This window comes from Dipteris shenzhenensis, chromosome 20 (genome assembly GCF_047967505.1).
Source record: "Dipteris shenzhenensis isolate YYH24624 ecotype China chromosome 20, Dip_SZ_1.0, whole genome shotgun sequence".
Taxonomy (NCBI): domain Eukaryota; kingdom Viridiplantae; phylum Streptophyta; class Polypodiopsida; order Gleicheniales; family Dipteridaceae; genus Dipteris; species Dipteris shenzhenensis.
This window is the reverse complement of record NC_141615.1, coordinates 49,819,500-49,842,484: the sequence shown is the minus strand read 5'-3', so window position 1 is coordinate 49,842,484 and position 22,985 is coordinate 49,819,500. Positions and strand designations below refer to the sequence as shown.

Sequence of the window (22,985 nt, the reverse complement as noted above, 5' to 3'; positions counted from 1 at the left end):
ATTGATTTCCTGCTTATAAAACTGTGTTTTTGCCCCCGGTTCTTGCCATAGCTTCTGTAGCATTCTATGCGTCACTAGCTCTCTCTCTCTCTCTCTCTCTAGGAGAGAAGTAGAATTTATTAGCGTCCTCGGGGGGCCAAAAAATGACCCATGGGACATGTCTCGATACAATGTAAAAAGAGTCTCCTCAAGGAGAGGGGTCAGGAGTCAATGAGTTCCTGACGACAGGTAAAAAGACGAGTGGATCCCAATACTGCCGGAGAGGCAGTGAAGAGAACTGATGTCAACTGAGCGGAGTCCCCCAGTATCTGCTGGTAGTCCTTCCTGATATGTGCATATCGGGGGCACTGTAGAGCTACATGTGCCTTCGTCTCAAGTGTCTGCATGTCACAAAGGGTACAGAGTCTAGCATGTCTGGGTTGGTGTATCCAAGCTCCCTGCTCAATGGCAAATGTATGAGATCTGGTACGGAACCTGGCGATGTTTCTGCGATATAGAAGGGGGATAGGTGTGCTGATATGAGACTGAGCATGAGTCTCTATGGACATGTATGTAGACCAACATGTGGGATTTATGTTGTCTTGGTAACATTCCAGCTTTACCCTCTTTTCACTTGTCAACCAGTGATTCCGCAAAGTGCTCAGTAAAGACAGTTGAAACTCTTGCATGTTGACCTTTTCAGGCGGCATGGTCAAATATGCTTCCACTTTCCATCTGCTGAACCATTTTCTTATGTCGGTTGCCCATCGTGTGCAGATGACCTTACTTTTGTAGTTCTTTTCAAGCTTTGTGCTGGCATTCCATGCTTTATGAGGCAGCCTATCAGGTTGCATTTGCTGCACCTCTATTAGGTATTGCATAACTCTGATCAATGCATGAAATTCAATCGGTCTCCTTCCCGTTTCCAACAGAAGTATTGAGTATGGAGTAGTGGGTTTGACACCAAGGTGTCTCCTTAAGAAAGCTTTTTGCATTTTCTCAATATCATTCCATGTAGAGGCTGAAATGCTGCCTCCCCATACTTCCACTCCATATAATACTGTCTGCACTACATATGCATCAAACAATACATTTCGAATTTTCCAGTTCCTAGTGTCGGTGTGCCTGCAATCATTCTCAAGCTGGTAGTACTTCCCCCAACCAGTGTCCATCCTTCTATGTATACATTGCCACCATCTGTGATCTGCCGGGATATCAACCCCTAAGTATTTGAAGGTGCTGACATACTCAATGATCTGTCCATCAAAGGTGATCTCAGGGGGATGTTCTGGCTGATTGGTATAGACTTCCATCATCTTTGTTTTTCCGACATTTACTTGCAGCCCGCTTTCCCTACAAAAGGTCTTAAGCACTTGTAAAAGTTTGTGCATAGATTCCGGATCGTATGCAAAAAGAATGACATCATCTGCGTATAACAACAGTAGCACTGTCCAAAGCCCCAATTGCGGTCCTTGCAACCCTTTCTCTATTGCAAATTCATTGATGAGTTCCTCCAGTTGGTCAATGCATATTCTGAACAAGGTAGGCGATAGAGGGCAGCCTTGCTTCACTCCCATATTGCTCTCAAATACATAAGACATACCTTGTGTTTGTTTGAGTCGGCATAATACCTTTTCATAGATGCGAGAGATGCCTACCCTTAAGGCCAAAGGGACTCCTATTTCTTGCATTCTCTTCCATAATCCTCCTCTTGGAACTGTGTCAAATGCTTTCTTGAAATCCATAAAACAACAAAATAGAGTGCGTCCTCTCAGTCTGCATTCATCCATGAGGACCCTTAAGGTAATAAGGTGGTCGGCTGTCCTGTGCTCCTTGTGAAAGCCTGCCTGTCCGGTGGCTCTTTTCTGTGCCTCTTCTGCCCATGAGCTGATTTTCATTTCAAGCACTGTACTGAAGAGCTTGGCCAATGTAGAGCTGACCATTATAGTTCTGTAATTTGTGACTGAATTTTTGTCTCCACCTTTGTGTAAAGGCTGGACCCAATTTTCTTGCCATTCCTGAGGGAAACCACGGTGTAGAGCATGTGTTAGGATGTGTGAGAGCCATGTTCTTGCTCGGTGTCCTGTCCATTTCACAAACTCCGCCTGTATCTTCATGTGATCTGATGCTTTGCCATTAGCCATCTTCTTTAGTCCAACTTCAATGTCTTCGAAGGTGAAAGGACTAGTGCATTGACCGATAGATCCTCCTTCCCCATTTCAGTAGCAAGTGCATGATTGTACAACTTGGTAACATAATTAAGCATGATTGCATCTGATATATCCCCTATGACCTGTTTCCGTCTGCGTTTCACTTGTTTCCAGCCCTTTCTTGGATTTTTGATGAAAGTGACCAAATCAGATTTCTCTCTTTCCAAAATATATTTTCCTTGTGAGGGCATTGTATGTCTTCTCCAGTGGTTTATGCCTATCTGCATCCAGTATGTATTTCAGCTCTTGGCGTAGTTTGCATTCCTCGTCATACCATTTCTTGTGTGGTAGTCCTTTGACCTGTTTCTTTTTTCTTGTAGTTGCTGCTCCAAATGTTTCCGTGGCTGAAGCAAGTATTGCTTCCTGCAAGGCTGTCCATGTGGGGTTGGTTATTGCTCTCAGCTTTGCATCCAAAGTGTCTGCATAAACTTGGTGTTTGTTTGGGTCTACTTTGAAACCTCCTGCATGTGCTGAAAATTTCTGCTCCCGATGTTCAAGGTGTATGTCAAGATCCATCCATATTGGGAGATGGTCCGATTCCGGATATTTCATCCCTATGTTGAAGCTTTTGATAATGGGTATAGTATCCACATGTACCAAGGCATAATCTAGCACACTCTGTCCTCCACTGGCTGAGAGACACGTCATCTTGTGGGTGTTAGGGAATAATTGCATTCCATTCAAGACTGGCATGTGCAGCCCATTAATCATGCATTGGAGTGCTCTGCCTTGTGTGTTGATGGTGTCGTCCTCGGATCCTCTCTGCCACATGATGTCCGCTTCTGTGACTGCTTCTTTATCCATTTCATCATGCGTAATGGGCTGAAACTGTAGTTGACCAATTCTTGCGTTAAGGTCTCCCATCACTATGACTTGGCCCTTTTCTATCAGTTCAGCCACATCAAGACATAGTGCTTCAAACGCAGCACTAGGGTCCACTCCGTGTCTACTGTAAAAGGGTGACTCATGGTGAGGTATGTAGCAACCTGCAAGAAAGACAGGGCATTTGCCAAGTTCTATTTTCAGCCACATGTATCTTTTGTATTTGTCCACTTTATGAAGGCTGACTTTTTCTGGCATGTGTTCCTGTATCATGCATGCAACACCTCCTTGCCCTCTTTTCCCCACTTGCCGTTGGTATATTGAGTGCACCACATATCCCGGTATCTCTGGGATCCTGCATGTTTCACTTTCCCAAGTTTCTCCTAAAAGGATGATGTCTGCATTGTGAATGAAGGCATTTATGCTTATCCCTTTATGCCAAGGGAAGCCCCTACAATTCGAAAACATGACTTGTAAGCATTTGTGTGTCCCATGGGTTGCGAGCCCCTATTTCACATTTTGATCCCCATCTTGTGTTTGGGGCAGCTTTCCTTGTCTCATTAGTCTTTCCGTGTATTGCTTTCTTCGCACTTCCTGATGTTTTGGGGTGCGGTCTTCACTGACATAGAAAGGTGTGCCTTTAAGATACACTTTACTGCTATCCAGGATAATCTCCCTTTTCCGTGGATCTGCTACAGTGCACACAATAGCCCTTTTATTGGGTTTGTCCTCTTGTGCTTTCCCTACACGATGGGCTGCATATACAGTCACTTCAGGCATCGCAAAGTGTTCTGAAAAAAATTCAGTCACCTCCTTGGCTAGAGCCAGAGGGGTTTCCTTATCCATCTCTGGTAGACCACGGATAACAATGTTTTGAGATCTCTTATCTCTTTCTCTTTGTTCATGGGCATCTTCTTGGTTTGTGGTTGATGACGTGACAGTGTTTGAGCTGGTTTTGATGGTTCTTCAACATGTGCTGCACTGGCATCTTTCTTAGACACTATTTCAGTCCATTTCTCCCTTCTTGTACATTCTTTGCATCCCTTTCGACAGGCTTGGCTTGCATAAACTTTTGCATCTGTTGGCATCCATTATCCATTGTGTTCTCTAAGGCATCCACTCTATTTTGGAGTTGCATGACAGTTTTTTGGAGTTGGAAATTCTCAGCCTGTAACTCGATGAACATATTCATAAGCATATCTATTTTCTTGCTGTTCTTGGTGCCATACACTTTCCCAAAAGGAGTAGTCAGGCCTGGGTGTTTGTTCAACTTGAAAGGGGTCTGAAATGACCCCATGTTTCCTGGAAAAAAAAGGCGGTCCACTTCCACCAATCTAGCAAGGAAGAGAGAGAGGGAGGACTGCGTTTCGCTCCATCTGCTGCTATCTTTTCTACCGTTTCTCTACATGGAATCATCTTTTTGATTCGCCTCAGCCACGGTCCTTGAGACACGACGGCTTGAGGTTCTTGTATTCAGTTTTTCATATTACCGACAGGCACTATGTTTTCTGAGTTCCGTTCTTCAGTTGTGTCTGAGTATTGCCTATTTTTTATTGCTCCACTTCAAACCCTATTGTTTCTCTATAATATCTGCTATGTTGTCCTCTGTGGGAAGATAGAACAAGTCTATGTCTCTTGCTGACAACTGCTCCTAAACATAATGATAGTGAACTTCAATATGCTTGGTACGCGCATGAAACACTGGGTTACGCGCAATGGCCAATGAGTAAAAGGGTGGAGCTACTGAGTGAGCATCCTAACCCATGCTAGAAAACTGTGTAGACAGTCATTGATATAATAGTACATGTCCACCAAAATCATATACAACCATCCTGGAATCATCCTCCTCATCTAGAGACACTGTCTGATCCAATAAATACAATAGGCATATAGAACTTCAAGACATACCCAACGGCGGGCTAGGCAGTGTAGGCAAGAAGCCCGTAATGGATCATTGTCTGCTATCTGGATGAGTAACCTGTTGTGCCCTCTTGGCCGCTACTCGACGTTTGACGAGCACCTCTGTAACCCCGGTCGGCTGCACCCCAGGTCTGAAAATGGAGGAGATGTTAGTGAGTGTGATGTGTGTCTGTCCTCTGGCAGGTGTGCCGTGTCTCAATCTCAAGGTCTCTCCCTCTCCTACTAACCCTGGTTGGGATAGCAACCTGCTCTGCCTGGAAGAAATCTGTGATCGTACTCTGGGATTGCTGGGCACGGTCCCTTGCTCCTGTCTCCTCGATCTAATGAGACGATCTCTATGTCGGACTACCTCGTGAATAAAAGCTGCCAGGTATCTCTGATTTGGGTATAGGTGGAGTCTGGAGAGGCCCTCGAATCCGTCTCTAAAAAGGCAATGGTATCGTCCACGAATCTCATAGTAGACTGGGCAATGGAAGAGAAAGTGCTCCTCTGACTTCACCTGATGACGCTCACACAATGTGCAGATACGACTCTCCCTGGGTATACCCTCTGCTCGCCCACTCTTGATATGGAGTTCGTGCAATGCCACGTAACTGTCCAAGGGCAATCTTGAGTGAATGTGGTAGGTGGATCTGGGTGTACCCTAGTGGGATGATGAAACCCTCTGCTGAAATGTGCAAGCAATGGTTTCAATAGAAACTGAGCTTCGCAGGGAGCTCTGCCTGTGTTGGCTAGGTCGTGAATGTGTGTCGCTGTAGAAGATCCTCATGGATGATTGGGTTGAATTCGTTGCTCCGGAATGGGACAAATGGAGCGTCAATGGTGCACTGGAAGGGTGGCAGCCTATCTACATGAAGACCCAATCTCTCAAACCACCCCGCATGTGCATGCGTACCAACATCTCTGATCACCCTGAGCTACTAGTGCCATAGAAGATGCTAGTGCCAACCAAGGTAGCTTGTGTCGCCCTGCGGTACATGAGCCAAACGCGTGCACGTGGTAGAGGTAAGTGATACTCTAGAATGCTGCATCTAACTGCAAATGGGGATGCCCTGAACTCAGCCTGAATGATCTGATGAGGGACAGATGGCTTGCTGCGTATCATCCGTGAGAGTGGGAGAACCTGTAATCTCTCCACTCGAGTCCACTCTATGTCGGAGAGATTACAGGTGGGTATTTTCATAGACGAGCTTGAGTCTTTTATGAGGAACTAGTGGTTGGTTACTTGCCCTTGGCCGCGCCCTGCTAGAGCTTGAGTCTTTTATGAGGAACTAGTGGGGCCCATGGCCATCACTCAGCCCCTTGGCAGCGCCCTGCCCCCTTGGCCGCGCCTTGCTCCCTTGGCAGTGCCCTGCTACCTTGGCCGCGCAGGCTCCCTTGGCAGCGCCCTGCTCAGGTCGCCCCCCTTCAGCCGTCTCGCGTCGCGCCCCCCCTTCAGCCCGCTCGCGTCACCCCCCCCCCCCTTCAGCCCGTCTTGGCCGCTGCTGGTCGCGCCCTGCTGGTCGAGCCCCCCTTGCCCTTCAGGTCGCCCCTTCAGGCTGCCATCTAGGCCGCCTTTCAGGCCGCCAGTAGCTGTTGTCCGCCCCTCCCTTGCGCTTCAGGCTGGGCTGCTTCAGGGCCCTCTCTGGGACTGTTCTGCTCGTGTTCCGGGGAGCTGAGTTTCTGGGCTGCTTCTAGGCATTGGCGGAGCTTTCTGCTTCAGCATTGAGCGGCCTGTTTTCATCCCACGCAGGCTGAAGTTTGGGGCATTCTTTAACCAGGGGGGTTTTTGGGATTGACTAGTGGTTGGTTGCGAGTTCTTGGTGGGTATTTTCAGCAGAGGTAGCTCCTCCCCTCAGGACAGCGCAAGCTGAGACAATGGAGGACACTAATGCCACTCCCGTCGCCAAACCTGAGGAGATTGAAGTCACAGTTTCTTTTCCTCCTGACATTGTGCAAATGATTGAGGTAGCAAAGGAGGGTTTTCGTTTGACGCACATCATTGGCTTTCTACCTGGTAGAGGCCAACAGTTACGTGATTGGGTGTACACCAGCATGGCCTCATTGGGTGTCTTAGTTACGGTTTTTCGATTGCTTGGCAGAGGGTACTTTTCTTTTGGCCTTCAATTTGCAGAGCAGGCTCAAAGAGTACTTATGAGCTCACCGATTCAGTTTCAGAGCAGAGTCATCCATTTGTGGCCTTGGCGGAAGCACTTCAGTACTACTTCCCCGGGACCGCGTCAGGTCTCTTTTTGGATGCTTTTCCTTGGACTTCCTGATGAGGTCAGCTCTTGTCACAGAGCTGTGGAGCATATGGCTAGTGTGGCAGGTACATGAGGCTCAACCTTGGTAAAACTACATGATCTTCAACACTAATTACAAAGAGATATTTACATTCGAGTGTATGATCACATGGGATGCACATTCTTGGAAGCCAAATTCAACAGCATGAAGCCAACTGTTCAGCCAAGATTGACTAGAGGACATCCAACCCTAGTGAGGTTGGACAGTTCATGCTTCCAGGCCTACTTTCAGCACGATCTTCCTATTAGTGACCAAATGGTTTCGCTCGCATGGTATGTCTGCATACCACTACCCTCCGTATCGGTACTTGCTACATGAGCCCAATGTGTTTGAAATACAGTGCCATTTCACTCAAAAGTGTCTCTGAGCCTGCTTTGACTCATTCAGCAGAACGAGAGGAGACTCCTCTGGGGGAGCCTCCAGTGGACTCTGAGAGGACTTAGAGGTGCCTCCAGTGGAACAGCTTTCACGGAGAGCTCGGAGGAGACGGAGACAGAGGGAGAGCTAGCAGTACGAGCAGCCCTAGGTACGAGCTCACAGATGGCAGAGGCCTGAGACACATGGGCAGGAGACCTCGGAAAGGGGAGATGCAGAGGACCATCCGCAGGCTGGTCTTGACACTGTGCAGGAGACGGTAGCTCAGGGAGTGGAGACACATGTGCAGGAGACCCCAGAAAGGGGAGATGCGGAGGACCATCCACAGGTAGGTCTTCACACTGTGTAGGAGACAGTAGCTCAAGATTTGATGACTCTTGACACTACTACCCCGGAGGTTCAGATATTGGTTACGGAGACAGTTATTCAGCAGGAGACTGGTCAGGTTGCAGTTACTGTGATGGATGCCTCTCCCCAGCAGTCCATTGAGAGAGTGGTATTTTACGACACAGGTCAGAGTCAGAGCCCGTCCCAGGATCTCATGCGCCTGTACGAGGTTCCCTCGAGACCTCTTTCTCTTCCCCGTCGCACAATACCTTCCTTTGTTGCTATGCGGAGTGTCCTTTTAGACACCCCTCCCAGTACAGCCTCGTCCTCGCAGCTTTTCACTGGAACAGCTTTCACGGAGAGCTCGGAGGAGACGGAGAGAGAGAGAGAGCCAGTAGTACAAGCAGCTGCAGGTACGAGCTCATAGATGGCAGAGAGTTGAGACACATGTGCAGGAGACCCCGGAAAGGGGAGATGCAGAGGACCATCCGCAAGTAGGTCTTGACACTGTGCAGGAGACGGTAGCTCAGGGAGTCGAGACACATGTGCACGAGACCTCGGAAAGAGGAGATGCAGAGGACCATCCGCAGGCAGGTCTTGACACTGTGCAGGAGACGGTAGCTTAGGGAGTCGAGACACATGTGCAGGAGACCCCAAAAAGGGGATATGCGGAGGACCATCCATAGGCAGGTCTTCACATTGTGCAGGAGACAGTAGCTCAGGATTTGATGACTCTAGACACTACTACCCGGGAGGTTCAGATATTGGTTACGGAGACAGTTATTCAGCATGAGACTGCTCAGGCTGCAGTTACTGTGATGGATGCCTCTCCCCAGCAGTCCATTGAGAGCATGGTATTTTACGACACAGGTCAGAGTCAGAGCCCGTCCCAGGATCTCATGCGCCGGTACGAGGTTCCCTCGAGACCCCTTTCACAGCCCCGTCGCACAGTACCTTCCTTTGTTGCTATGCGGAGCGTCCTTTTAGACACCCCTCCCAGTACAGCCTCGTCCTCGCAGCTTTTCACTCCTGGTTTATCCAGATCTTTTGCGAGTGCGGTCACAGATTTTGCTCAGTACCCAGACAGGCGTGAGGATTGGGAGATCCTAGCAGACGAGATCGAGCGAGAGTATTAGTCACCCACGCGGACAGGCACCTCGACGCAGATTCTTCCTCTCCCTCTCACCTATTCCAGGAGCAGAGTCAGGATGGCTCAGCCCTTTTCAGCTCTTCTGACTCCTAGACCTGACCCCAGGATGGTTGACAGATATCTGCCCGTTGAGTTTTGACCCTTTTTGGCTCGAGGGGTTACCACAGACTCCCTCACTCGATTGGAACTTCTACCGGTGTTCTGTCGACGGTCAGAGGAGGTAGAGGAGTACTTGGGATCTGTTACTCTCTCCAGAGAGGGGCACGTTCTTCGTTTCTCCGCAGGCAGCTTTCGATCTCGGGGGAGCGAAAGCTAGTGAGCTGAGTTACTTGACAACGAGATTGCTAGACAGCTCATGAGCATGACTCAGTTTTCATCGGTTCACCGTATTGTCGGCTCGCAGATTCATTCTTGCCCTAGGACTCTTCAACCTGGCTTCGGTGGCAGGGCCTTTGTGTTTTTGTTCTTTGAGATTCAGGGAGACTTTGATTTGCCCAGGAGTGCTGGTTGGTTTGACTTTCAGCTCCTCAGTTCGCGCCAGAGTACTATTCCCTTGGATGGAGCCATTTTACATGAGTTGGGGCAGATTTGGAGTTTGATCAGAGCGACTTTGGATTGCGCCGTCAGAGAGAGAGTTTTGTGCCGCTGCCACTGGTACCCCCTCACTTCCATCCGATGTCTAGGTTGGCCATCATTTCTTGGAATGTGAGAGGACTGAACGGCCGCAGATTTACCTCAGATACAGATGGTCGTAGATTGGGAGTTCCTAGATTGCAGTGGCTTAGGGACTCCCTTCGGTTTATTTCCTCAGGGTCCCCTCCAGACATTGTGCTTATCCAGGAGCATAAGCTCTCCCAGGACAGGATTGACAGATGCAGATCCTTACTCAGAGGACAGAGCCGGACATATTGGAGCCCAGCGGATGGCACGAGGGGAGGAGTTTGCATTTCAGTTTCAGCTAGGTGGGCCTCAGAGATCACCCAAGAGGGTACACTAGTGGAGAGCAGAGCATGCTATGTTATTTTTCAGATTGAGAGCACAGCAGTTGGTGTTCTCAATGTGTATGCTCCCACGGATCCAGCGCACAGACGTGCTTTTTGGAGACAGCTCAGAGAGTCCCTTCCTCAGGCAGACACCTGGATTGTTGGAGGAGATTTCAACATGGTTGAATTCTCTGAAGACAAGTCGGGCCAGACAGAGGGTGGCCTTTCTGATAGGGAGAGAGTGGAGTGGGATAGTTTTGTTTTGCATGCTGGAGTTCACGATGCAGCTCGATTGGACGACTTTCGTCACTTGGCTGGCAGTCTTCAATTCTCTTGGTCATTGCAGTTCTTCTTCTCGATTTTGAGAAGGCTTATGATAGGGTGGACTGGGGTTTCTTGGAGGGCACTATGAGGAGGCTAGGCTTCAGTGATAGATGGATTTCTTGGGTCTCCTCACTTTACTCTCACTCTTCTAGCAGGATGGTGCTCTGTGGAGGCAGAGGACCGGCTTTTCAGCTATCCAGATCGGTACGACAGGGACGCCCGCTTGCACCTTACCTTTTCCTTTTCGTAGCGGAGGCTATGGGATACTTTATGCAGGCTACTAGTCATGGCACTTTGGGCCTTCATCTGCCTATCCGATAGGAGCAGGAGCTTCTGGACACAGAGTTTGCTGACGACACGGCATTGACAGTCAGAGGAGATGCATATAGTCTTGCTATTGCTGCGGATTCAATTGACAAGTTCTGCCTAGCCTCAGGGGGACTTGTCAATTGGAACAAATCAAAAGGCATCTGGACTGGAGCTCAGCAGGATACCCCAGCATGGGGAGGAGACAGAGGCTTTGTATGGATTCCCAGAGGCACCTCCACGAGATATCTAGGCTTCCAGGTTGGCATTGAGGTGTCCCCGACGCAACAGTTTGCCCCAGTTCTTGAGAGTATCCGGAGAAAGCTAGCCTACTGGAGTACGGCTAGACTTTCTTTGGCCGGAAGAGCGCTGGTACTCAACCACGTTCTAAGTCCTCCCTGCGAGGAGGGTAAAGTGATAGTATCCCATGAAACTCTGGCCCTAGTGTCCTCCGAACCGTCACCACCACTCCACAGAAAGTTCCGGAGCAATCTCCTCACCTGACGGATCAAGTCAGCATGAAAGCACCAACATGACGCAATGTACCACATAGTCGCTAGTGGGGTTCTTGATCCTGAGATGTAGAGCAGAGCCCTTTTAGTCAAACTTCTTGTTAGAGGTTTGACTCCGGGAGATCAACCATGGAAGCAGTTCCTACTGCATGGGATTCACCAGTGCACCCCCAGAGCAGCAGGCCAGTGGGCAGGTAGAGTCAGTTGGATCTTCCTGACGGACCAGCATTCTCAGCCTTCCTCACCACTTGTGAAAAGGCTTATTCAGATATGGGATCATTTTCGACAACACCTCATCAGAGCAGTTCCCTCCTCCAGAGAGGAAATTGCCCGACAGCCACTTTCCCATAACCCCCTGGTTTGGTATCAGGGATCTTCCCCTGGTACAGAACTTAGGACTCCCTTGGCCAGATGGCATGCTCAGGGGGTTGTGACAGTCGGAGATTGGTTCAGGGGAGGTGTGGATATGTCAGAGGAGGTGATTAGAGATAGACATGGGCCACTTGGACAGATTGTTGCCACCAGATTACTGATCATGAGAGCTATTCCTCAGGAGTGGAGGGATATACTTACAGATCCAGCCTATGTTCATCCCATCTCTACTTGGTCAGGTTGTTTTAGTGAGGCTGGGCTATGCATTGGAGTTCGTTTAGGACCGGCACCGTTTACTTATTTTGAGACGGACTCCTCTCACAGATTGTATCCCACTCAGCCCCTGGATCGACAGGGGCTCCTTTGGCAGAGAGTCAGGGTCATTGGTTGCCTGGGTAAGGAATGGGCCACAGATCCTTCCACGTTGACCATTGCAGAGGATCCTAGATGGAGACTTTGGATTTTTCAGGGTCGACCTCTTGCGGAGCTTGAGTGGGACCTAGGTGAGTGGGCGTGGCCTGCTCCGGTGGTAGGCGTTCGTCCTCTTTCCTTTTTCCAGTACTCGACGAGGGCAGGTTACAGGCTTCAGCAGAGAGACTCTCATCACCTACCATCTGCCTCACATCATTGGCACGCACAGGGACTTACTGCAGAGCTCTTGCTGAGCTACTGGACTCACTTTTGGGGCATCAGTAGAGCCAGGAAAGTCTCCTACTTTCTTTGGCTCACTATACATAGGGGTATACCTGTGGGTACTTGGCTTCAGCAGATGGGTAGACCCTCCTTGTGTATGCGTTGTCAGCTTGCAGAGGAATCTAGTAAGGATTGTTTATGGAGCTGCCCCAGCTCTAGAGTGGTATGGACAGGTATCTTCAGGTTGTTCTCACATGTTACATCCGAGTCCTTTCTGATGACATGGGGCGCTGCCCTTTGGGGGAGAGGATCTGGAGCCTTTACTCTCTTTGAGTCAGAGCCAGGAGACCATGGTTTCTTCATGCAGCGTCGCCAGAGACGGGGTCCCACAGAGGCCAGCATCATGGAGCCGCAGGATTTACTTTTGGTTCCTGTACCAGCTCAGGATTCCATGCCTACTTCATCTGCAGGGTCAGCCTGGGAGGTGATTTCCAGCATTACCCTATGACGGATATGGTGTTCGCGATGTTCTTTTGTCCTTGGGAGCCATTTATGCACGGAGGCTGCACTCTTGCTTCCATTTGGGCGGAGATTATCTTCACTCTCAGGAGTCAGTGGGAGCGGTGTACAGGCACCTCTGGGATGTCGTGGCATTTTAGACCACCACCATGGCTTTTTTGCCACATTGTTGAGGCTAGGGATAGAGTACTTTCTCTCCCACCTGTTGTATGATTCGTTTTGAAGAATATATCACTCTTTTATTTTAAACAAGGTCGGTGAGTGTGGACAACCTTGTTTGACCCCAATGGTGCTCAGGATCTCATCTGTCCATCCGCCCCCCATCCGAACTCTGCTAGAAACCCTCTCCTAAAGTGCCATAACAGCCCAAACTATCTCCGGCCCATACCCGAGCTCCTATAATCGCCTTATGAGGCGTGCTCAAGGCACTGTATCGAAGGCTTTGTGGAATCCTTAAAGCAGCAATATACCTTGTCTCCGTGTCCTGGCATTCTCAATGACACTCCTAAGTGTCAGGATATGATCCATGGTCCCGTGGTCATGTTGAAAGCCTACATGTCCATCTACTCTGAGTCCCTGCATCTCTGCATAGCGACTGCCATTCATATCTAGCACCGAAGCATATATCTTGGACATGACATGTCCGATCATAATGGTCCTGTAGTTACTTATATCGATGGGATCCCTTGCCTTGTTGATAGGTGTGATAGTGTTGAGGGTCCAAGTGCATGGAAAGCCAAGACAAAGTGCTTCATTAAATAGCTATGCAAGGATAGGGGCTAGGATATCAATCGTGTATGCAACAAACTCGGTGCATAATGCCTCATGATCCTTCGCTCAGCCATTATGAAGCTTCATGACCGCATCTTTGATGCCCCCCTTAGTGAAGAGAGTGCAAGAGGTAGGTCGTGATGTGTGCATTAGATCAGGTGTGGGCTGGTCCGGGATGTCATAAAGTGTGCGGGTGTAGTTGTGCCAAACTCGAGTGTCTGTGAGTAGTGAGGGGGACCGCTGTTCAAGAAACCGTTGCCGAAAGTCTTTGTAATTATTACTGAAAAGAATGCTCAGTAATTCATCCTCGTTTTGGTGAACAAAGTTTCGTTTCTTTTGGCAAACTAGACGGCGATACTCATGAAACGTGTCTGGTTCACTTGGTAGGCCATGTTGGGATTGGAATCGGAGTTGTAGGCGAAGAGCCTTACACTCACCATCGTACCACCTATTACATGGCACGGATCCTAAAGACGGTGGATGGCTAGAACGTGTGGTGTATGGGAAGGCATAAAGGGAAGCTTCATGCAGTGATCGGCTAATCAACACGGCCCGCCGGTCCTCTAGGAGGGGTATATGGTCAATATAGGTTAGTAGAGTGTAGAGCCGTGCAGAGTAAATGGTGAGAGGCTGTGGTCAAAGTGTATGTCGTGATAGGTAGTGTAGGTGGGCGGTGTGGTGAATGGTCGAGCAAGGCAGGGAGTTGTGATATTGAAGAAGAGATATGTGTAATCAGCCCCAGGTGGTGGTAGTGAAACAGAGAAGTCTGTTATGTGTGATGTGAAGGCAAGGGATCCCAAGATATAATAATCTACGCTAGACCCTCCTCCATGCAGAAAGCAAGTGAAGCCGTTGGAGGAGGGCCATCGCTCAAGACCATTATAGATAATGAGATCGTGTGCCGTACTAGATCCAGTAGTGCATGTTCGTAAGAATTAATAGGGGCCCGTCTATCAGCAGACACTCCTGATATGTCAGCGTCAGCAAGATCTATGTCGGGAAGTTAAACAGGATCCTCTTGAAAATCTAGTAGTGGCATCTGGCATGCTTCTGTCCTCACGTTGAAGTCCCCCATCCCCTGAAGAACTACATTGTGTTGATCCAATTTGTATACTGCGTTGTCATGACCTTGTAGTCCAAGATGTGAAGGCCCTCCTTTGAAGGTAACTTAGAAGGACTACTATAATATTGCTATATACCTTGAAACCAAAAACTAACATTTTTTCTCAATTGCTTGTCTACATAGAAAATACCTATTCATCAAATCAATGCCATTCAATAAAATGTTTAGAATAGAGAGCTGCATTGCCTTCTCATCGTGGTGCTCTTTTGCCCAAAATTATTAGCTGTTTGATATGATATCATGACTTGTGAATTGAAAGATAATACCCTCTTGGCCTATCCATTTTTGTTGCTATTGATGATTCATTTTAAAGATTATTCCACCTTTTTTGTGGCATATCTTACATAGGTGCATTCTTGCAAATATCACGTGATAGTCATCGTGTAACTTTCATGTGCATGTTGTAGAAAATTTTAGTGATAAATTCAAATGGATATTGTTGGATTCGTATTTGGTGATTTTGAAACTGTAGTTTTATTGCATGTCCCCCCTCTCTGAACATGTGAACTTACTTTTTTAGGTAAGTTTTTTTGCATTTTTGAAATAAGTAGTATCTACTTCATCATTACGTTTGTGGTTTGAGAGGGTTTTCTCGATGATGGTTCTAGGTTTTATGGTGTATTTCCACTACGAAGTGATGCACACATAAGGAGGGATAGCTTATGTATAATTTGGCATGCTTCCTTAGTATCCTCAAGTGGCTTGTTGTTGCAGGTTCAAGCAACTATTTTGTCCCGATTAGTGGCATCAAAGAAGGAAGCTATTTTGATTTGTGTTGCAAGGTAACTCTTTTATGTGACAAGCTTGGCATATCATTGCTTGGTTGAGATTCATGTAAGGAGGTTAGCTGTCTAATAAAATTTTGTTTAATGTCACAAGGAACTCACCTTGATTTATGTTGCACATTCTCGTTTCCAGTAACTTAAAACAAATTTTGAATGATGATCATATACATGTGCAAGCTGCATGGAATGTAATTTGGTCAAGCGATTAATTGCATTTGTGCGCGCTTGCACGTGTGTGTGGAGAGGAAGAAATCAAGAAACAAAGAAATAATTAAGAAAGAAAAACGGGAAAAGCCCCAAATTGTGCTGCAAGTTGCAAATGTGATTCAATGTGCTGCAATTCCAAGCCAATGTCAATGTTCCTGCATGTCAATGTGTACCAAATGCCCAAAATTGGTTGTACCAAGCCATTGTCACTGCAAATTTCAACAAAATTGACAAAACCCCCAATTTCAAATCCCGCAATCTGTCAACAATAGATCCAAAATCCCCAGTGTCAGAGTGGAAATGAAGTCAAAATAGGGAAATTACTGCAAAAGCTCCAAAATGTGACCAAAAGGAGCAAATGTCACTGCAAAATCAGCAAATGTGACACAAAATCCCTAATCTCTAGAGCAGAATCATCTTAATGTCACTGCAATGTGTACAAACGTGACATAAAAGAGGGTGAAAAGCTTCAAATCCAACTGTACCAGGTAGATCTGAGTCAAGAGGGAGAGAATCCCAGCCAAATGGTGCTAGAGCAGGTTGGAACATCTGGAGGAAGGCATGAATGACTGAAAAGAGTCCAGATCTAAGCAAAAAGCCTCCAAAAAACAGTTCAAAAATGTCGAAATCAACTTCTGACAAGTCGTACGGATTCTTGGTAGCATCGTGCGCCTGTCCATACAAGCGCGCTATGCTGCCAAGAAAAGCTTGAAATCCAACTGTACCAGGCATGATTGAGTCAAGAGGGAGAGAATCCCAGCCAAATGGTGCTAGAGCAGGTTGGAGCACCTAGAGGAAGGCCCGAATGACTGAAAAGAGTCCAGATCTAAGCAAAAAACCTCCAAAAGCAATTCAAAAATGTCAAAATCAACTTCTGACAAGTCGTACAGATTCTTGGCAGCATCGCGTGCCTATCTGTACAGGTCCGTACGGCCGTATGGACATTTTGTTTTGGCTGAAATGGTGCGGGACACAGTCGTTTGTATACGGGCAGCTCAGAAATTTCAAAAAACGTTGAAATCGGACCTCAAAAAGTCAAAAAATTGTCGTTGGACTGTTTTCTGTTAAAAAACAGGTTTTTGGCAATGAAATGAGGCACCGGACTGAGCTGGAGCAAAATGGCAGGTAGGAGCAATGGGAGAGCACGAGGGAAGGTAGATAGGAGCAAGAAAACCTACTTTGATACCACTGTTGGGTGCAGGAAGCACTGGAACGGGAGTGGAGTTCGGGAAGCAAATAACAAGCTGGAGCAAAGCATAGTATTGCTCAAATGGATAAGAGGAAAATACAAAGGGTGGCCTATATGGCCCCCAAGTCAACCATATGGTTGACCAACGAAGTTAACTTATAGAGTTGACCTGATCTACAAGGCTCATACCAGGGCTAAGTGCTAACACTTTCTTTTTTTGCAAAAAAGAGACTTCTATTAAGTATTAAAGAAATTGCTTTTTCAGTCAAGAGACATATCATTCCTCACATTCGGTCTTGCAAAACATCAAAGGCTGCGTGGGACATCTTGGCTCAACTTTACCAGGTTTGCAATGAGGCACGTGTTGCTTTCTTACGCAGGCAATTGGAGATGTCAAAATGGAAGAGGGGGACAACATGGATGCAAACATCACAAAAATCAAGGATTTTCAAGAGCAGCTCATTAATTTGGATGAAATTATTTCAGATGCTCAAGTAGTGTCCACAACACTCAATGGACTTCCTGAGTCCTACCAGGGGTTTGCTACTACATTGAGGTTGGTTGCCATGGGCAATCCCAACACTTATACTTTCGACCAGCTTGTTTCCCTTCTCCTGCAAGAAGAGCAGAGTCGCACAAATCGTGCTGACTCTCAAGATGCAAATCAGGGTTTTGTCACTAATCACAAAAATAAGGGAAAGAACGGGCAAAATTACAGCAAACCCAAGCCTTCTGGAGGCTCATCTACTGCTGGACACTCATCTAATTCTGCCCCATTTGATGATGCAAAGAAAAAAAATAGTAAACGTTGAATGTCGCAAGCGCATCGCTTCTGAAAAGAAAAGGAAGCAAAAGGGACTTGCCGTCACTACTACTGCTCCTGCCCCAGATCATGGTCATGAGGCAGCAAACATTGCTACCATGAGTGGGCTTTCACGGTGACATGCCAATACCATCCAGAGAAGCATGCTACAACCTTGTTTGTCTTAGATTTTAGTCAGATTGGTGCTTTGACAGTGGTGCTTCCAATCTCACATCACTTCTTGTAGATCACTCTTTCAGACATTGGGGGCTGCTCCACATGGTGCCAGCAATGCATCATATCCCGTGAAAGGGATTGGCTAGGTCGAGGTCACTTCAATTTCAGGTGATACAATCACGCTCATGGACGTTTTGTTTGTCCTAGGTATTAAGAAGAACCTCATCTCCATTGCAGCCATATCCTTGAATGGCTTTCGGGTTCTCTTTGATGGTTATCGATGTGCCATGTATGACAACCGGTACGATGACATCATAGTACTTCCTGGGTCACTTTCTTCTGGGCTATATCATCTTGATGTTTATGACAAACAGCTTGCTATAGAGGAAAATTTGGTGGCTGAATCTGTAATTTCAGATTCCCACTTATGGCATGCGAGGTTGGGTCACCTCACTACAGAAGTTTGGTTAAAATGCATTCTTAAAACATAGTGGCTGCTCTCCCACCCATGCATGCACCGGTTAAACATGTTTGTGAGGGATGCTTGTTGGGCAAAATGCACCGTTTCTCATTTCCAAAGGATGGGACAGTTGGTGCATCCAGAAAGCTTCACCTTGTGCATAGTGATGTGTGCGGGCCGATGCGGACAGCATCTCTTGGGGGCTACCTTTACTTTTCTACCTTTGTGGATGACTACACCAGATTTGCTTGCATATATGGCATGAAGGCCAAATCTGATGTATTCCCATGCTTCAGACATTAGCTTGCCATGGATGAAAGTGAATCAAGGAACAAGCTCCTTACTCTACGCATTGACAGGGGGGGAGAGTACATGTCTTGTGAATTCTCTGATTTTTTGGCAGCTCGGGGTATTACTCATCAATGTACAGTGCCTTATACTCCGCAGCAGAACGGGTTGGCAAAGAGGAAAAATCAGTCAGAGATGGAAATGGGCAGGTGCATGCTCAAAGGAAAGTCTTTGCCAAATAAGTTTTGGTTGGATGCTGTCATGTGCTCCAACTATGTGCTCAATCGGGCAACCACAAGGCATTGAAGACTATCACACCTTACGAGGCATGGCACGGTCGCAAACCTGAACTTTCTCATATGCGGGTGTTCGGGCATCGGCTTATGCTCATGTGCCATTTCAGCTGAGGCACAAGCTTGAAGACAAAGTTGTAAAATGCATATTCATTGGTTATAGCGCAGAGAGCAATGGATACAAGTTGTATTAGCCCATCATGGGCAAGGTCATTGTCAGTAGGGACGTTGTATTTTCTGAAAATGTGCCTTTACCTGGGCTGGAATGCAAAAAACAGCCTACCGTTGATTCCTCAAATGTCTTTGATACATTGTTGCCTCTCTTTCAGTTGCCCACAGATCCAGAGTAGCCAGTGCAAAGTGTTGTGCCATACACTTCTTCCACTGTACATCCTCCTCCAATAGTTCCTACTCAGCCTGATATGCCTTTAGTTGATGATCATGCTATTGAGCAGGCAATTGCACAGGAGAGTGCTGTCATTAAACATCAAAAAATCAGTCCCGAGATGGCTTTTGGACACACTCAGGGACAGCAAACAAGTTAAGACTTTGCCAGCCCACACTAGAGGTGCGCATAAACATATGCATGGCAACTATTTGGCTGCAGCTTTGGTTGCTACTGCTTGCAATGAGGAACCTTTATGTCACAAGGATTCCTTTGAGAGCAAGGAATGGATTGATGTCATGAAGGCTGAGCTTGAATCCATTCATGCAAACAACACTTGGGAGTTGTGTGACTTGCCAGCAGGCAAGCGTGCCATTGGCACAAAGTGGGTCTACAAGGTGCAAAGGAAAGCTATGGCAGTGTTGACTGCCTCAAAGCCCACTTGGTTGCAAAGGGATATGCACAGCAGCACGACATTGACTTTGAGGAGACCCTTGCTCCCACCTCACGCATTACTAGTATCAAGTGTGTTATTGCTATGGCATCTCATCGGCATTGGGAGGTTCATCAGCTGGACATCAAGACTGGCTTCCTTCATGGTGATCTTCAGGGAGAGGTCTATGTCACTCAGCCACCTGATTTGAACAATCAGGTTCTGAAAATATGGTTTGCCGGCTCAGAAAAGCCCTCTATGGCTTGAAGCACTATACATATCATAGGTTGCTATATCCCTCTGGGACGAATATGTGCAACCATGATGTAGTTTCCAGATAATCCTGAGATATTTCCAGGATAATTCAGCCATACCATGGAGGGGGGTTTGTTAGCACTTAGCCTTGGTATGAGCCTTGTAGGTCAGGTCAACTCTATGAGTTGACTTATTTGGTCAACCATATGGTTGACTTGGGGGCCATATAGGCCGCCCTTGGTATTTTCCTCTTATCCATTTGAGAAGTACTACATTTTGCTCCAGCTTGTTGTTTGCTTCCCGCACTCCACTTCCATTCCATTGCTTCGTGCGCCTAAGAGAAAGGCAAGGCTGATCTTGGTGAAGCAGTGTTTTATGGAAAAGTAGACTATTCAAGGCATAACCAATGATTGGATGTTCCTAAGTTGATAATGGTAGTCAACAAAGAGGTAGTACTTGTTCAGATGATAGACTTCTTGTGTTTGGTTTTATGGCATTAGTATGTATGGATGTGACCGAAGTAATCTTCAAGGTTGGTTTTTCTAATACCAAATGGTTTTGAGTACCATGATTGCGACTCTCTTTCCCCAGTGATCCTTGGTGGCCTTAGATGGAAATTTAGTAGGGTTGCTACATGGTTGATTTACTTTACACCACCCAAATAAGTGTGTTAAAGAGTAAATGAGTAGTAGTTGATTTCAATATCCAAAATTTCTTCATCTCATGATATAGGGTAATTGGATGGATTCCATAAGTCATACGGATACTCCTTGAGGAATCTAGTTTATTAGGAGATCTAAGAACCATTAAATGGATGCTGAATGATCATGTCTTTATTTCTGATCTTCTACCTTGATTCATGAGGGTGTAATCTATTGTATGGGGTAAAGAATGTTACGTCCCTAAAATTGATCAACGTTTAACTATCATTGGAATGTCTAGGGTTAAAGCTAGGATGTGGTTCGATCTAGGGTCAAAGTTGAGATCTAGTTAGATCTAGGTTAGTGACAATTTAACCCAAGGCTTGGAAACAATGAGGTTTGGTACTAGGCTAACCTAGCATCGGTTGTGATTGAGGGCTAGGGCGCAATCCCACTTGGGGTGAGTAATAAGCTAAGACTTGAGACTAGAACTAGCGTGGATGAAGTCTAGGTCTTCTGAAGGGTAAGGATAATCTTGGTAAAGCAGTGCTTTATGAAAATGCAAGCTATATAAGGCATAACTCTTAGATTAGGAGTAGGACAAGGGAAGCTAAAGATAATGAAGCTAGGCTTATAAGTACAAGCAAAGGGCTCAGTATCTGGTGTCTTGGGAGATGTTGTTCTTAGAGACATAGGAATGTAGGCCATGGAGTAGGTGGGATATGATAGGCTCATCCTTTGGGGTGAGATGCAAGTTCTTACTATTAGTTGGGCTAGCTCAATGTGGTCTAGAGCTCATACTCGGGGGTAGTTTGAGATATTGTATTGCTGAGAGGTGAGCTTGTTGACTCAACCCAAGGGGCCTTGTCACCTAACGATTGCTGCTATTGATACGTTTTGACATGTGGATGGATTCTTGCTCAAGGTAAGCAATCTCAAGTAAGGCTCTTACACTCCCATGAGGAAGGTAACTCGGCTGCCTTGTGCAACCTTGAAGTTGTAGTAAGATAGAGTACCATAGTATACGGAATGCATGCATGTTAAACCATGCTGGAGTCATGTAGCTAAGGGGTCGCACTTCTAGGGAGGAGACATGAAGCTCCTATGCCAAGGCACTTGGTGGGATTCGGTGAATAGGGGGGTGTGGTTCAGCGCCATGGCCCTTGAAGTGTTTTGTGTTACGTGGGCTCTTTCCTTGGCATGGTAGTATGTATAAAACAACTTGGAAAGCTACAAAAAGCCTTTTCAAGGCAATTAGTGAAGGCTTCCGTCTTACTCTAAACATTTAAAATCTATTGATGTTTAGTACATGCCAAGCAATTCTATCACTGGCAACCTTGTTCGTAGTAACATTCTATGTCATTAATTAAGTGGCAAGCCCTTTTTTAATTGAAGGGCTGTTAGTTTGATTTGCTTTAGTTGAGTTTCTAAGAATGTGATAATATTAAAGAATTCTTCATAATTTATTCAATATAAGGTCTCATCTTTACTTATGGATACTCAATAAGCTAACGCAATTGTAGGATTTGGTTTCATGTAAGTTGTAATAAAAAATCATGCATCTTTCAAAGAAACCTATAATTGTGTGTTGTCGAGAGACATGCCTTGTCTTCCTCCTCAAGAGTCTATCCCTAGACGTAGTAACCTTAAGGATGAAGACGGTTGCAACAGTGGTGAACTTGGTGATCTCACTTACGTCTGTGAAAGAGTGAGGAAACAACATTGAAAGCAACCTTAGATCTCATACACTTGAGGCTTCTCATCATTAAATAGTCCTCAGTCTCCACCTTCTCTTGTATGTGGCACAGTGTGCACAGGCTCATCCCAACATCAAGGAAAGAGTAGGCAAAGGAAGCAATGCAGAAATACAGCAGGAGTACAGCAGAAAAGTACCTTCAAGGTTTGTCTAGGAGTGTAGGTCATGGGCTGGACCTACAACAGGTCCTGCGAGGGGCTGCACAAGGGCAGGATTCCATTTTGTATTCAGCTTGAGCAATCACTCAGCTGTTCAATCACTTAATTGATTGTCAATGATCATTCATGAAAATGTAAGTACAAATGACAAGCCAAGCCTTTTATAGTTGGGCCAGCTGAGTAATTTCGCAATTGATATGTCGGATTAAACCCAAGAGTGCCATGTGGCAACTTCTGAGCAGCCTACTAAAAACTAGCTAACTAGCTAATTAACTAGCCCCTTTGTTACACCTGGGGGCGTGTCAGGAGGGTGTGGATTTTAGTGCATGCATGTTGGCTGCAGCCGGGGTAATAAAGCGGGCAGGGCCTTGGGTTGCGAAGTGTGCAAATTTGCCCTAGGGAATTGTCCCTTTGGGGTGATTTTTGGGGTTTGGTCCCAAAGAAAAAAGCCCTAAGGATCCAAAGTTGGTCATTGGAATGGTCCCCGTAGAAGGAGCAAGAGGAAAATGTACCTAAGTTGGTCATTGGTGTTGACCACATATAAGGC

General features: G+C 46.6%; 1 protein-coding gene across 4 annotated transcripts in view; it reads left to right on the top strand.

Annotated features, from left to right (window-relative positions):
- Positions 1–22,985, top strand: part of LOC147889792 (protection of telomeres protein 1a-like) — a 125,668-nt gene that overhangs the window by 60,161 nt on the left and 42,522 nt on the right. For all 4 annotated transcript variants that reach the window (XR_015542910.1, XR_015542911.1, XM_087391643.1 and 1 more), the window contains exon 4: positions 15,324–15,391. Coding sequence is in view for 2 of the 4 variants with exons in the window: in XM_087391643.1 (XP_087247769.1) it covers positions 15,324–15,391 (68 nt within the window). In the remaining 2 variants the exon portion in view is untranslated. The remainder of the gene's footprint in view (positions 1–15,323; positions 15,392–22,985) is intronic.